At 53.1% G+C, this 11,311-nt stretch overlaps 1 protein-coding gene across 1 annotated transcript; it reads left to right on the plus strand.

Moving 5' to 3' along the window:
• The first annotated feature begins 1,232 nt into the window (after positions 1–1,232).
• On the plus strand, positions 1,233–9,205 carry RHCG (Rh family C glycoprotein). Its single transcript, XM_051628300.1, has 10 exons — positions 1,233–1,453; positions 4,725–4,911; positions 5,389–5,539; positions 5,969–6,116; positions 6,507–6,673; positions 7,326–7,463; positions 7,819–7,955; positions 8,481–8,605; positions 8,977–9,050; positions 9,140–9,205. The coding sequence occupies exons 1-10, from the start codon at positions 1,243–1,245 to the stop codon at positions 9,203–9,205; spliced, it is 1,404 nt and encodes a 467-aa protein (XP_051484260.1). The 5' UTR covers positions 1,233–1,242.
• The last annotated feature ends 2,106 nt before the right edge of the window (positions 9,206–11,311 follow it).

Below are 11,311 nucleotides of genomic sequence, written 5' to 3' on the forward strand. Positions count from 1 at the left end.
ATTGTGTTTATGTTTATTAAGTACAGGAAGCCCCATACCAGAGGAGGGGATATTTAGGCTGCAGCACTAAGATCTTCAGCCCCATCTCCAGCACCATCTCAGAGTAGTGCGCTGATTCATGCAGCCTCAGCCCAGCTTGTCTAGCTGGGAGGATGCACTGGGTACATCATTCTGGGAAATGATGGGACATGTCACTTGAACACCCTTATAGATAACTGGTAGCCTTGGCAGGGCTGTTGCTGGTCTCTGTAAGTGTGCATGATCTTGGCATTCGGTCTGAAGCCTACATGTTCCTCTTCCTCCTGGGACTGTCAAACAGACTACTTTTCCAAAAGAAAACATTGGGACCCAAGAGCAGCCCAGTGATTCAGGATGCCTTGGCAGGGATGTGAGGAGACCCCACACCCCATCTTCTCCTAGTCATTGGAAGGGAGTGTGGCCCCTGAGCTCAGCCCCATTTGTTCTTGATCAAAGAGAGTCAGTTGCTCTGGTTAGGAGGTGGGCAGCTCCAGGCAGACCCCTGCTGCAGCAGGCCTGTGTCCCCCCATCTCCACACCCAAGACAGAGGCTTGCAGGAGGAAACGGACCTTGGTGACAGTTTGGTGTTGCCCAAGAGGCTCTGGGAGCTGTCCTGCATGGGGTGCCAAGCCCATCCCTGCTCACCTCCACCCTGGCTCACACGGTGCAGTCAACTGGTTGCATGCTGCAAAGTGAGGAGCAAGATGGTCTCATCCCAGGACAAAGAGCCTCCTGGGGCTGCTCCTGTGCCCTGTGAGACAGGGAGACAGCTGAGAGCTGGAGCAAGGGGCACCCTGCCTTCCCCCTCGGTGCCAGCTGGGGAAGGGTGCTTGCAGAGCTGGGGAGGTGGCAAGGGAGGGAGGGCGCTCGGGGTGGCAGGGGTCAGGGTGCTCCTGCAAGGGAATGGGAAGCAGTGTGGGGCCGGGCAGAGCAGGGGGCAGGACGCCTGGGATCCACTCCCCACTCACACTGGCCTCCACTTCTACTTGTCCCCAGGGAGGCAGGGCTCAGAGGCGCTTGGAACAGCTCAGAGGAAAGGTGCTGAGACCTGTCCCTCCTCTCCTGGAGGAAAGGGAGTGAGAGGAGCAAGCCTGCTGAAGCTCCCACGCTCTGAAACGTGATCCTGCTGCGGGCACCTCCCCGGGCCCCTCCTCACCCTCTCCGACCTATATATGTCGCCGGCCTTGGCCGGATGGTCTGCTGGGCCCCCGGGGATCCCTGCGGATGGAGCGGCCGAGGCACCAGGGGATGGCAAAGAACACCTACATGCGCTGGCGGCTCCCACTTGTCTGCCTCCTCTGGGAGGTGGCCATGATCGTCCTCTTCGGGGTCTTTGTGCGCTTCAGCCCCGAAGCCGACGCACACTGGGAGGAAGAGAAGCGAGAGATGAACCTGACCAGTGACATAGAGAATGATTTCTACTTCCGATATCCATGTGAGTATTTGGGAAGGCTAGCCCTGCTGCTGGCTGGTCCCCATCCCATACATCCCACCCCATCCCAAACCTATGGCAAAGCCTGTCTGAGGCGACATGTCCACCAATTGCTGAGAAGCAGGGCTCTTGCCTTGAGGCTGGTTTGGGGTACACCAAAAAGCAAGAGAAAAGCCTCACAGCCCTCCAGTGCTCTTGGGGCTCAGTCAGCAGGGTACCATGACACCAGTACATGATGTCTTTTTTCCAGGAATAGAGCTGACGTGTTCCCAAAACCCTGCAAGTTTCGGCTCGCTGCCCCCTCCCTCGGCTCTGGATCAGAGCAAGCTTTTCTGTGCAAACGGAGGAAAGGCTGTTGAGATCCTGTGGCATCTTCCTCCTCTTCCTATCTCCTCCCCCTCACCAGTAAATTACCCTTTAGCTACTGGCATTCTGATACTGAAGTCCCCCTAACCTGCCAGGTTCCCAAGGCTTTAAGTCACTGCTTTGTATTGCCACGGGGATTATTGAGGTGGTAGAGCCCTTCTGGCCAGGTAGTGCCTTTGGCTGGCTTTGATCTCCAGGGCTGGTCATCTTTGTGAACTGTTCAGAACAGGCTGCTTCTGTAGGCAGTTGTTTCCAAGGAAGCAACAGGCCTGAGTCATGAGTCTATTTAGAACATTTCCATTAAAAACACCTGCTAAATCAAAGGAGCTATAGAAACCTGTAGCTGCTGAGGATTAGCTGGTGCAGAAAAGGATTTGCTTACAGAAACCCACTGCTCAGCCAGCCCTCGGGTTAATGTACGGCTGTGGCTGCGCCGGGCTCTCCTTTGAGATCTACCCTTGGGACTAATCCCACTCCCATCAGGAGTCCAAGAAAGCTTATAGGAGCTAAGGGCGTGACATCTCTTCTGTCCTCTTAACCCACCCCTGCTCCACAGCACCAAACATTCCCCCTGGAATGGCTGCATGGATTCACACAGCTCAACCAACCTGAGAGCAACTGCTCAGCTCAGTTTAGCTTTGAATTGCATTTCTGTTTAAGACCCGAGGGAGGGCTCACGTGTCCAAAAGCACAGATGCTTTTTCTCCATTATCAAATCAGAAATTCTCTCTGTGAAGGTGGATAAACATGGCAAGGTGACCAAGCTCTGGTATTTTGATCCCTGTGTCCATGCAGCACCACTCAGAAGAGAGTGTGATGGTTGAACACCCGAGGATCATTTGTATTACCATGTCCGTGACCGCTGCTGTCCATAGGACCTGTCTGCAGTGGCAGTGGGATAGGAGTCGTGAACTGACAGGTCCTCCAAGCCCAGAGATGACTGGGAAGGCAGGCAGATGGAAGCCCATGCACAGTCGTGTCTGTGGTGCCCATTGCCAGGTCCAGTCAGTGAGACTATTCCTTCTCATTTTGTATCACACAGTGATATTCCCTAATGGGTGACTCATCTGCTCTCTAGGGTAAAGAAATTAGATTCTCTGGCACAGGTAGCATTCCCAAAGCTCAAACACTTCCTCTCAGTAACGATGGCAATTGTTCTCCCACAAAAGCAGTGTCACAAAACCTTTAGGGCATCGCAGCACCTGGGCAGCCTCTGGTGCCAACGTTTTTCTTCCCAAGGGAAAACAAATGCAAGGGTTAGAAAAGGGCTTTAGACTGAGTGAGGTTGGAAGAAAGACTTTCTCTTCCTCCAGGGTTGGTACAGGATCTTACACACAGTGGGGATCCTCTCTGTTTTCAGAGGACACACAATCCACAGCTTTGACCCTGACCTGTTTATTTCTGCTTTGAGGATGAAAGTAGGAACATATCACGCAAATGCCAGCAGATAATTCTAGCTGTGTATTGTGCTGCTTACACTGGAGAAGAGAGGTGGGGAGAATAAATCCAGCTGCAGAGGGAAAGTCTATGGGATTGTATGGTAAGATCAGAGTTTGGAAGACTGGTGCTTAGGACATGTGGAGAAGTGCATTTGAAGTGACCTCTGCTGAACAGTGCCAGCTGCAGGTCTCGTCTCCTTCCTCTGTTTTAATGAGTGATTTCACAGGCATGGGGGGTGTTTTTTAAAAAGAAGCAGATTAACCTGTCTGTGGAACATGGCACCACATTGCTGGAGCCTGTCCAAATGCTCATCCTTAGACAAGTTGCAAGATCTTGTAAAGCACCAAGGGACAAAAGCCACAGCTTCAGCAGAGCTACACCTCACCTGTATCCTCACCCAGCCCTTAATGGAAGCAGCAGATACAACCCCAGTGTCTCTGTGGGAGCAGATCTGGGCGTCCTGGATTTCAGCACAGGTTCAGGGTACAGAAGATTCTCAATCACTGAATTTCCTTTGCTTTGAGCTTTTGTCCTCTCTGAGGTGCCTAGACATTGCCAGTTATAGTGGCTATAATGGTTTGTGCACTGCATCATGCAGAACTCACTGGTCTATCTCCTTCAATTTTGTGCTTACCTGCTGAGGGTTTGCTGGTGGGAGTCTCTCACGGGGGGAACCCAGACTTGTGTCTCCTGCTCTTTTCATGGGCAGAGTGGCCTCCAGTGTGAGGAGTTGCATGGTTCAGTCTGCAAGTGTGCAGTGTTTCAGCTCACTTAATTGCAGAGAGATGCTTATCTGACAGAAACGTGCAGCATTAAAAAGTACAGCAGGTTTACTGCACCAAGAAGTCTTTTAAGAGGCTCACGCAGGTTTGGATTCCCCCGGGGAAGGGCATCTGAGGGGCTCGAGTTAGCAGGTCTGAACATTTGTGGGAAGAACTGGGTCTCTTTGGTTTAAGCACTCAAAAATTTCACAAGGTGGGATCCTGGTCTCAGGGGTATTTTGCCACTGATTTCAGAGTAATTTAAAAATGTGCTTGTAAACTTCCCTTGTTCTTGTACTCTTCTTCCTCTCAGCCATCACCAGGACCCTGCATTGGGTGAACTTACTCAAAATGACCATTCACGTGTTTTAACAAAAATTCACAGTTCATTTTACACAACACTTTTGCAAAAGGGAGAAAAAAACCCGGAAATTTGGACATTACATTTGTCTCTGGTCCTCTCTTGCATACAGCTTTTAATAAACATTTTTCACTTTAAAGACTGAGTCTTTTAACCAATCAGCAGTTTCCAAAAGCTGAGCCATTTTCAGACTTAGAAATGTGGGGACATGGGACAAACACACACGTTCTCTTGACTGTTCCCTCTGCTGCCACTGATGTGGTCAGTTTCCTTTCACTGCCAACTTCAAACAGCACTCGCAGCCCTGCCTTCCTCACAGAGCTGATGGTACCTTCCCTCCACACAGCCTTCCAGGATGTCCATGTGATGATCTTTGTGGGCTTTGGATTCCTTATGACCTTCCTCAAGCGTTATGGATTCGGAGCTGTGGGTTTCAATTTCCTCCTTGCTGCCTTTGGGATCCAGTGGGCTCTCCTGATGCAAGGCTGGTTCCACTCTTTCAAGAGCGGGAAGATCCTCATTGGAGTGGAGAAGTAAGGAGCAAATGGGCTCTGGGATGCCACCTCTTGACTGGGCAGTGGAAGAGCTGGGACAAGAGCCAAGCAGCTGGTAGTACCTGTCCCTCTGTTACGTGCAACACATGTCCAAAATGTTGTCTTCCCTCTGCATACCTCCTCTTGCTCTCCACCTTTTAGCCCAAAAGTACCTGCCATTATGGTAGTACCACTCAAAGGGAAATGTGAGGCAAGCATCACCCCTTAGTCCCAAGCCAAGCACCATGGATGCCAGTGCTTGAAACGTACACAGTCCACATTATTTAAATGATTTAGGAGAAAGCACCTTTCCTGGACAATATGTCAGGGTGGGAGGAAGATCAGTGGGAAACCCGGGGCTGGCTCCTAAATCACCTATTCATCTTCAGGTGGGATCTCTAGAGCTGGACGTGGGTGCGGGTGACTTATGGGAGAGTATTTCCTCATTAAACCACAATTATCCTTCCCTCTTTCCAGCCTGATCAATGCTGATTTCTGTGTGGGCTCTGTGTGCATTGCCTTTGGGGCCATCCTGGGCAAAACCAGCCCCATCCAGCTCCTCATCATGACTTTGTTTCAAGTCACGCTCTTCTCGGTGAATGAGTACATCCTCCTCAACCTGCTCCACGTAAGGCTCTAGGAAGGACTTTGTGCCTGAAATTTCCCTCTAACCTGTTTTCCATGTTGAAATATGGATGTTGTAGGAGGAAATCAAGTAACAAAGGGACAAGATGTCTGTTGGCAGAGTCAGGGTTCCTGCCCTCTGGAAGAGGGCTTGCCAGGCTGGGAAGCAAATGAGCTCCCAGAAGCCCTGAGCGCACATGTGAGCCAGCCTGGCTATCACTGCAACCTGCTTGCCATTGGGAAACTCCCCTCTGCTTCAATGGCTTCCAAGGGAAAGCTAAGAGGAATGCTATGACCTTGCACGGGACCAGAGCATTTTTGCCTGCCCTTCCCCATGATGGATGGATGGGTGGGCAGACAAGCTGGGCAAGATGAAAACTAGCTCCAAGACAAGTGGCAATTGCAGAAGTGAATCTTCTGTTTTCCCATGCAGGTTAAGGATGCAGGTGGCTCCATGACCATTCACACCTTTGGAGCCTACTTTGGCCTCACAGTGACACGTATCCTGTACAGACCCAACCTGGAGCAGAGTAAGGACAAGCAGGGCTCTGTGTACCACTCCGACCTCTTTGCTATGATCGGTGAGTCAGCCCCTGCCTCAGGGGCACTGGCACGTGTGGAACACTTGGCTGCAGTGGGCTGGTCCCTCCTGTGTCTCTGGGAAACCCAAACTGAAACCAGGATCTGGGGCTGAGAAGCTCTGTATCCTAGTTTTCCACCTCTCAGAGCTATTCAGCTCCCTTCATCAGAGGCTAGGCTAAGGTGGTGTCTGGGAAGACAAGGACACATTTTGGATCGTCTCTCTGCCAGCTCCTCCTGATCCTGGTCCTACCAAGGCAGGGGGAACAGCTCTGGGGTAGTAGGACTACGGAATTCAACTTCCCCCTGCACAGAAATATCTTCTTTAGAGTTTTTTTTCCAATCCTAGATAATTTATTTTCCTCTTTGTCCCATACTCCCCATCCCACCAGGTACCCTGTATCTATGGATGTACTGGCCCAGTTTTAACTCAGCAATTTCTGACCACGGGGATGCCCAGCACCGGGCTGCCATTAACACATACTGCTCTCTGGCTGCTTGTGTGCTCACCACAATGGCCTTCTCCAGCATGCTGCAGAAGAAAGGCAAGCTTGACATGGTAAGCTGGGAGCAGAGAGACCTGCACAAGGTTCATGTAAGGTCCAGGAAGTGAATGGCACTTGTCCTTTGCTGAACAGATAGTGGGTTTCAGGGTGTGGTGGTACAACCAGCATTGAAACAGAAACCCAGAGGCTGTATTGAATACGCTGGTGGGAAGCAAGTCCTGTAGTGCCTGAGGTGCAAGGTGATGCCCTGCACATGGTGGACCTAAGTCACAGCAGGACTGGACTTGCTCTGCCCAGACTGCTACTGATGGGCATGTTGCAGAGCCATGTTTGGCAGCACTCACCAGCAAACTGAGCAGGGTCTGCACGGCAGCTTGTGAGCAACCGGGGGGCTGAGTTGTATGTTATGTGTGTGGGTGACATGTCTCTGTGACAGCAGAGCTCGCATGACACATGGGTGAGACAATTTCCATCTCAGATTTGTGGATGCAAAGAACGTGTGTGGTACGGGGAGTGGGAGTCTGTGTGCCTGTGCTACACACAGAGGCTGCCTGTTCTCTTGTTTTTCACCAACAAGCAAGAAAATGGGCCCCGATATTTCCTCTGGAAGCATTTTCAGAGCTGACTCTTCCACTTGCCATTTGCACCATCCCTGAGCAATTGCAGTCTCCCCAAGATGCCAAGACAGGGCCCTCACTTCTGCAGGTCCACATCCAGAACGCGACGCTGGCGGGCGGCGTGGCCGTGGGCACCAGCGCAGAGATGATGCTGACTCCATACGGCTCCCTCATTGTTGGGTTCATCTCTGGCATCGTGTCCACAGTGGGGTATGTCTACCTCACGGTGAGTGCTGCTCTGGGGGTCTGCAGCCCCGGTCCTGCTAAGGAGACCAGGAACGGATTCACTTCCCTTTGAGGGTTCCTGCTTTACACCTCCCCTTATGGAGATGCATTTCTGACTCCGTTTACTGCCCCAAAATGACCAGGAAGGTTCAGTCTCCCAACAGGAGAGAGTGTTTGGAGGATATGTTATTTTATCTTGAGCTTGGCTCACATCTTTGTCTACAAGCCCTTAGCTCTTTAATGGGACACAAAATCACTTTTCTTTCTTTGCTCATCACAGTCCCCCATGGAAGGAACTAACCCTTTCCAGGGCTATGCTCATGTCCCTGATCTCTCTCTACCTCCCTTCTTCTCAGCCTTTTTTGGAGTCCAAGTTGCACATCCAGGATACCTGTGGCATTCACAACCTCCACGCCATGCCAGGCCTCATTGGGGGCATTGTGGGGGCCATCACTGCAGCTGCAGCCACAGAGGATGTATATGGAAAGGAAGGGTAAGACAGCTTGAAATTCCTCCTTGAGAATAGATTTTACCTGGGGCCCCTTGAGCAATTAACTGCCCTTGTTAATTTTCCAGAATTGCCCCTCACCCCCCTCAAAAATATGTGGTATATGGACTGTGTTGGGCTTATTGAAGTGTAAAAGCATCATCTTGCAGCTGACTTCTGGTGGTCTCAAAAAATGAGCCATAACCCTGCTCCCTGGCATTATTCTGAAGCACGGTGGGTGGGGAAGTGCTCCTCCCTCCATCGCTGCATTGTTTTGGGGGGTCAGGTAAGGCTGAAGGTATGAGTACAGAAGAAATGTTTATATTTTGGGCTCTTCATAGATAAAGGTTTGCCAGAGCCAGAGGAGAAGGAAGGGATCAGTGTTTTGTGTCATTGTGACACTCTCCTGGTCCCTTGCAAAGGCGGGATGGGCTAGGGAGGAGGCCCCAGGGGAGAGTGGCAGCACAGCTCCTCCAGAGCTGGGGACAGTCTCCCGCCAGGAGCAATCCTCGCCCTTTTTGACCTTGGCAGGTTCATCAAGGCCTTTGACTTCACTGGCACGTACCAGACACGGACACCCAGTGTGCAAGGAGGGTTCCAGGCGGCTGGCATTGTGGTGTCTCTGCTGATGGCTTTTGGCGGGGGGGCCCTTGTTGGTAAGCAGGAGGGGAGGACGTAAAGGGGATGATGAAATGGAGGCATCCACGTGCTCCTGCCTGTGGCTGGATGTGTCCTTCTCGCCTGCTCTGTGAGGGTTGCAGCCTCTGGCCTGCTCACATTCCTCGGGATGCCCTGCCATGGGATGACCACCCCGAAGCCCATAGGCGCAGGGGTAACCAGGCAGCCGTGGGGGGGAGCAAGCTCAGGTGGGTTTGGAGCAAAGGGGGGATCAGCACCGAGCACCGCTCCAGGGCTGCGCTTGCCCCTTTTGCTGCCGGGACGGGTGGCCTCCGTTGCATCCACACCCTGCTGGCATTCCAGCGGGCACTCCGGCTGCCCGCCCACCGCGCTGCCCGCCTGCTTCCAGGGGCCATCCTGAAGCTGCCCGTCTGGGGTGACGCCGCGGCGGAGAACTGCTTCGAGGACGAGGTGTACTGGGAGGTGAGGCGGGGCCGGGCGGCGGGCGCGGGGCGGGCGGCACGAGGTGGCGCTGCGGGCCCGCGGGCTGAGCGCGCTCTGCCGCGCCGCAGGTGCCGGAGGAGCAGGAGAGCGACGCGTACCACATGCACAACCCCGACAAACCCGCCTCGCCCTGAGCCGCCCGCAGCCCCTCTGCCGCCCCCCGCCCGGGCACTGCCTCCGCAGGGGCTGCCCGCCATCCTCCCGCCGCCTCTTCCTCCACCGCAGGACCCTGGCCCCTGCTCCGGAGGGGCAAAGGCTTTGGGTTTTGTTTCCCCCCTCGTGATGGCGAGGCGCTCGGCCTGGCTCTGCTCTCCTGCTTTTGTAACGAGCTGTTGTGTATCAAATAAAAACGTGTTCTTCTTTCCAGGCCTGTGCTCCCTTGTGTGAGGGGTGGGGTGGGGTGGGATGTCGCCCAGACCCCGGCAGCACAGAGTTCTTGGCACCTGGGGGTGCAGCAGAGGAGCCAGGGCACCCCCGGTGCCCGGGGGCTGCGATGGATGCACAAGCAACGGCGATGTGGGGATAGCTCGGGCTTGGGAGCTGGCACCTTGAAACACAGCAGCTGGAGGGAGCAGCCAGACTTCTCGTGGCAGGAGCCAAGCACAGGCTGGGCTGGTGCTGTTTGAGGGGTGGGTTCTGGGGTGCAGTGACTGTCCCAGTGCTCACACTGCTGTCTGAGGGCCAGCTTTGAGTCTGGCTACACCTTGGCATGCCTTCACCTTCTCAGCTGCTCTCCCGAGGCCTCCATCAGCACCTTGGGACCTCTGTTAGTGCCAGCACAGCCTGGCAAGACCCTTTCCTTCAGTTTCAGCCGTTTCTCCCAGTGTCACCAAACCACATTTCCCACTTATTTACCAGTGCTATCCTGACGGAAAGAGCCCAAATCCAGGGCACAGCCCCCAGCTCTTAACCGGACCATTTGGCTTCAGCCAGAGTTGGAGAAAGCAGGAATGAAAATCAGGCCCCAAACCTGCATGTTTTCCAGAATGATATGATATCAGGAGCAGGAGAGGGAACGAGGGGGAAAGGGAGGTAGGACAGCTGATAGGTCTCTTCACCACATCTAGCTGTAACTCTCACACCTGATGGGGGGAGTCAAAAGTAGCTATTCACGTCCCCTTGGGATATGACACCCTCATTTTCCATGCCGGGTAAAGACAAAAACCCTTTACAACATGTTTCTGGAATTTGTCAGCGGCTGCCAGCAGCAGCATGTTAATTAAATGTCGGCAAAGATGGAAGCAAGAGGCTCTGCTCTAATTGGACACTTTGCTTGGTGGAGCTGAAAAACATTGTGACAGAGGAGGAGGCGCCGAAACACTGTGTTCCCCGCCATGGCGCGGGGACAGGGACAGCCAGGCACAGGAGATGCTCGCCTCTGATCCCGTGTTGCCACAGTTTGGCCTGAGACAACCTCGCTGTTGAAAAAAAGAAGAGTAACAAAATAAGAAAAGGCCTAAAATCCTCTATAGGCAAGGTCTCAGCCATGGCAGTGGTGTGGGAATCAGGGAAAAGGTTGTTGGCTAAAGGGAAATGCAGAAATACCATACTTCTTGGGCTGTGAGGAGCTCTAGCCCCCGTGCAAGCTAGTGGTATGTTGTATATGCTTTTATGATGGCAAAGGAGATGTCTGACAGGGGTTAGAAATAGTCTCAGGAAAATAATACCTGCGGAGACTGAGTGTACATCAAGCTGCACCCTTTCCCCAGGGCAGGGATGGGAGAATAGGGGACAATTCCTGATTTCTCTGTGCTGGCATCTGCTGAAGGAATGAGATCTCCTCTCAGCCTCTTTGCACTGACAAAAGCATGTAACAGATATTTTCTGTTCACAGATTCATCCATGGAGCCCATCAGAAACCATCACAGGGACATTTACTGACAGGTGCTGCAGGCAATCCCATTTCAAAAGTGAAGTCCTAGATGTTTTACCCCAAGTCTTCAAAACCACCTGAAAGCAGAAGCAGACCTCTTGGGCACTGCATTTCATCCTGCCTCACCAGACTAGTGCCCTTCTGTTCCACCCCGCATGACCAGAAGGTGTTGTCCCAGACAAGCCAGCATCCAGCTGTGCCAGCGCCCAGGGGAGGCAGTGTCCCACCATGGGGAATACCATGTGTCCCCGTGGCCTCCGGTGTTCCCTCGCAGCAGCTTGCAAGGGGCTGCAGGGATCAGTAACTGCAAAGAATGAGCAATCCTCGTTGCTTTAACGAGGTGGACAGCCCGCACCTCTGGTGTGAG

This window comes from Apus apus, chromosome 10 (genome assembly GCF_020740795.1).
Source record: "Apus apus isolate bApuApu2 chromosome 10, bApuApu2.pri.cur, whole genome shotgun sequence".
Lineage (NCBI taxonomy): Eukaryota > Metazoa > Chordata > Aves > Apodiformes > Apodidae > Apus > Apus apus.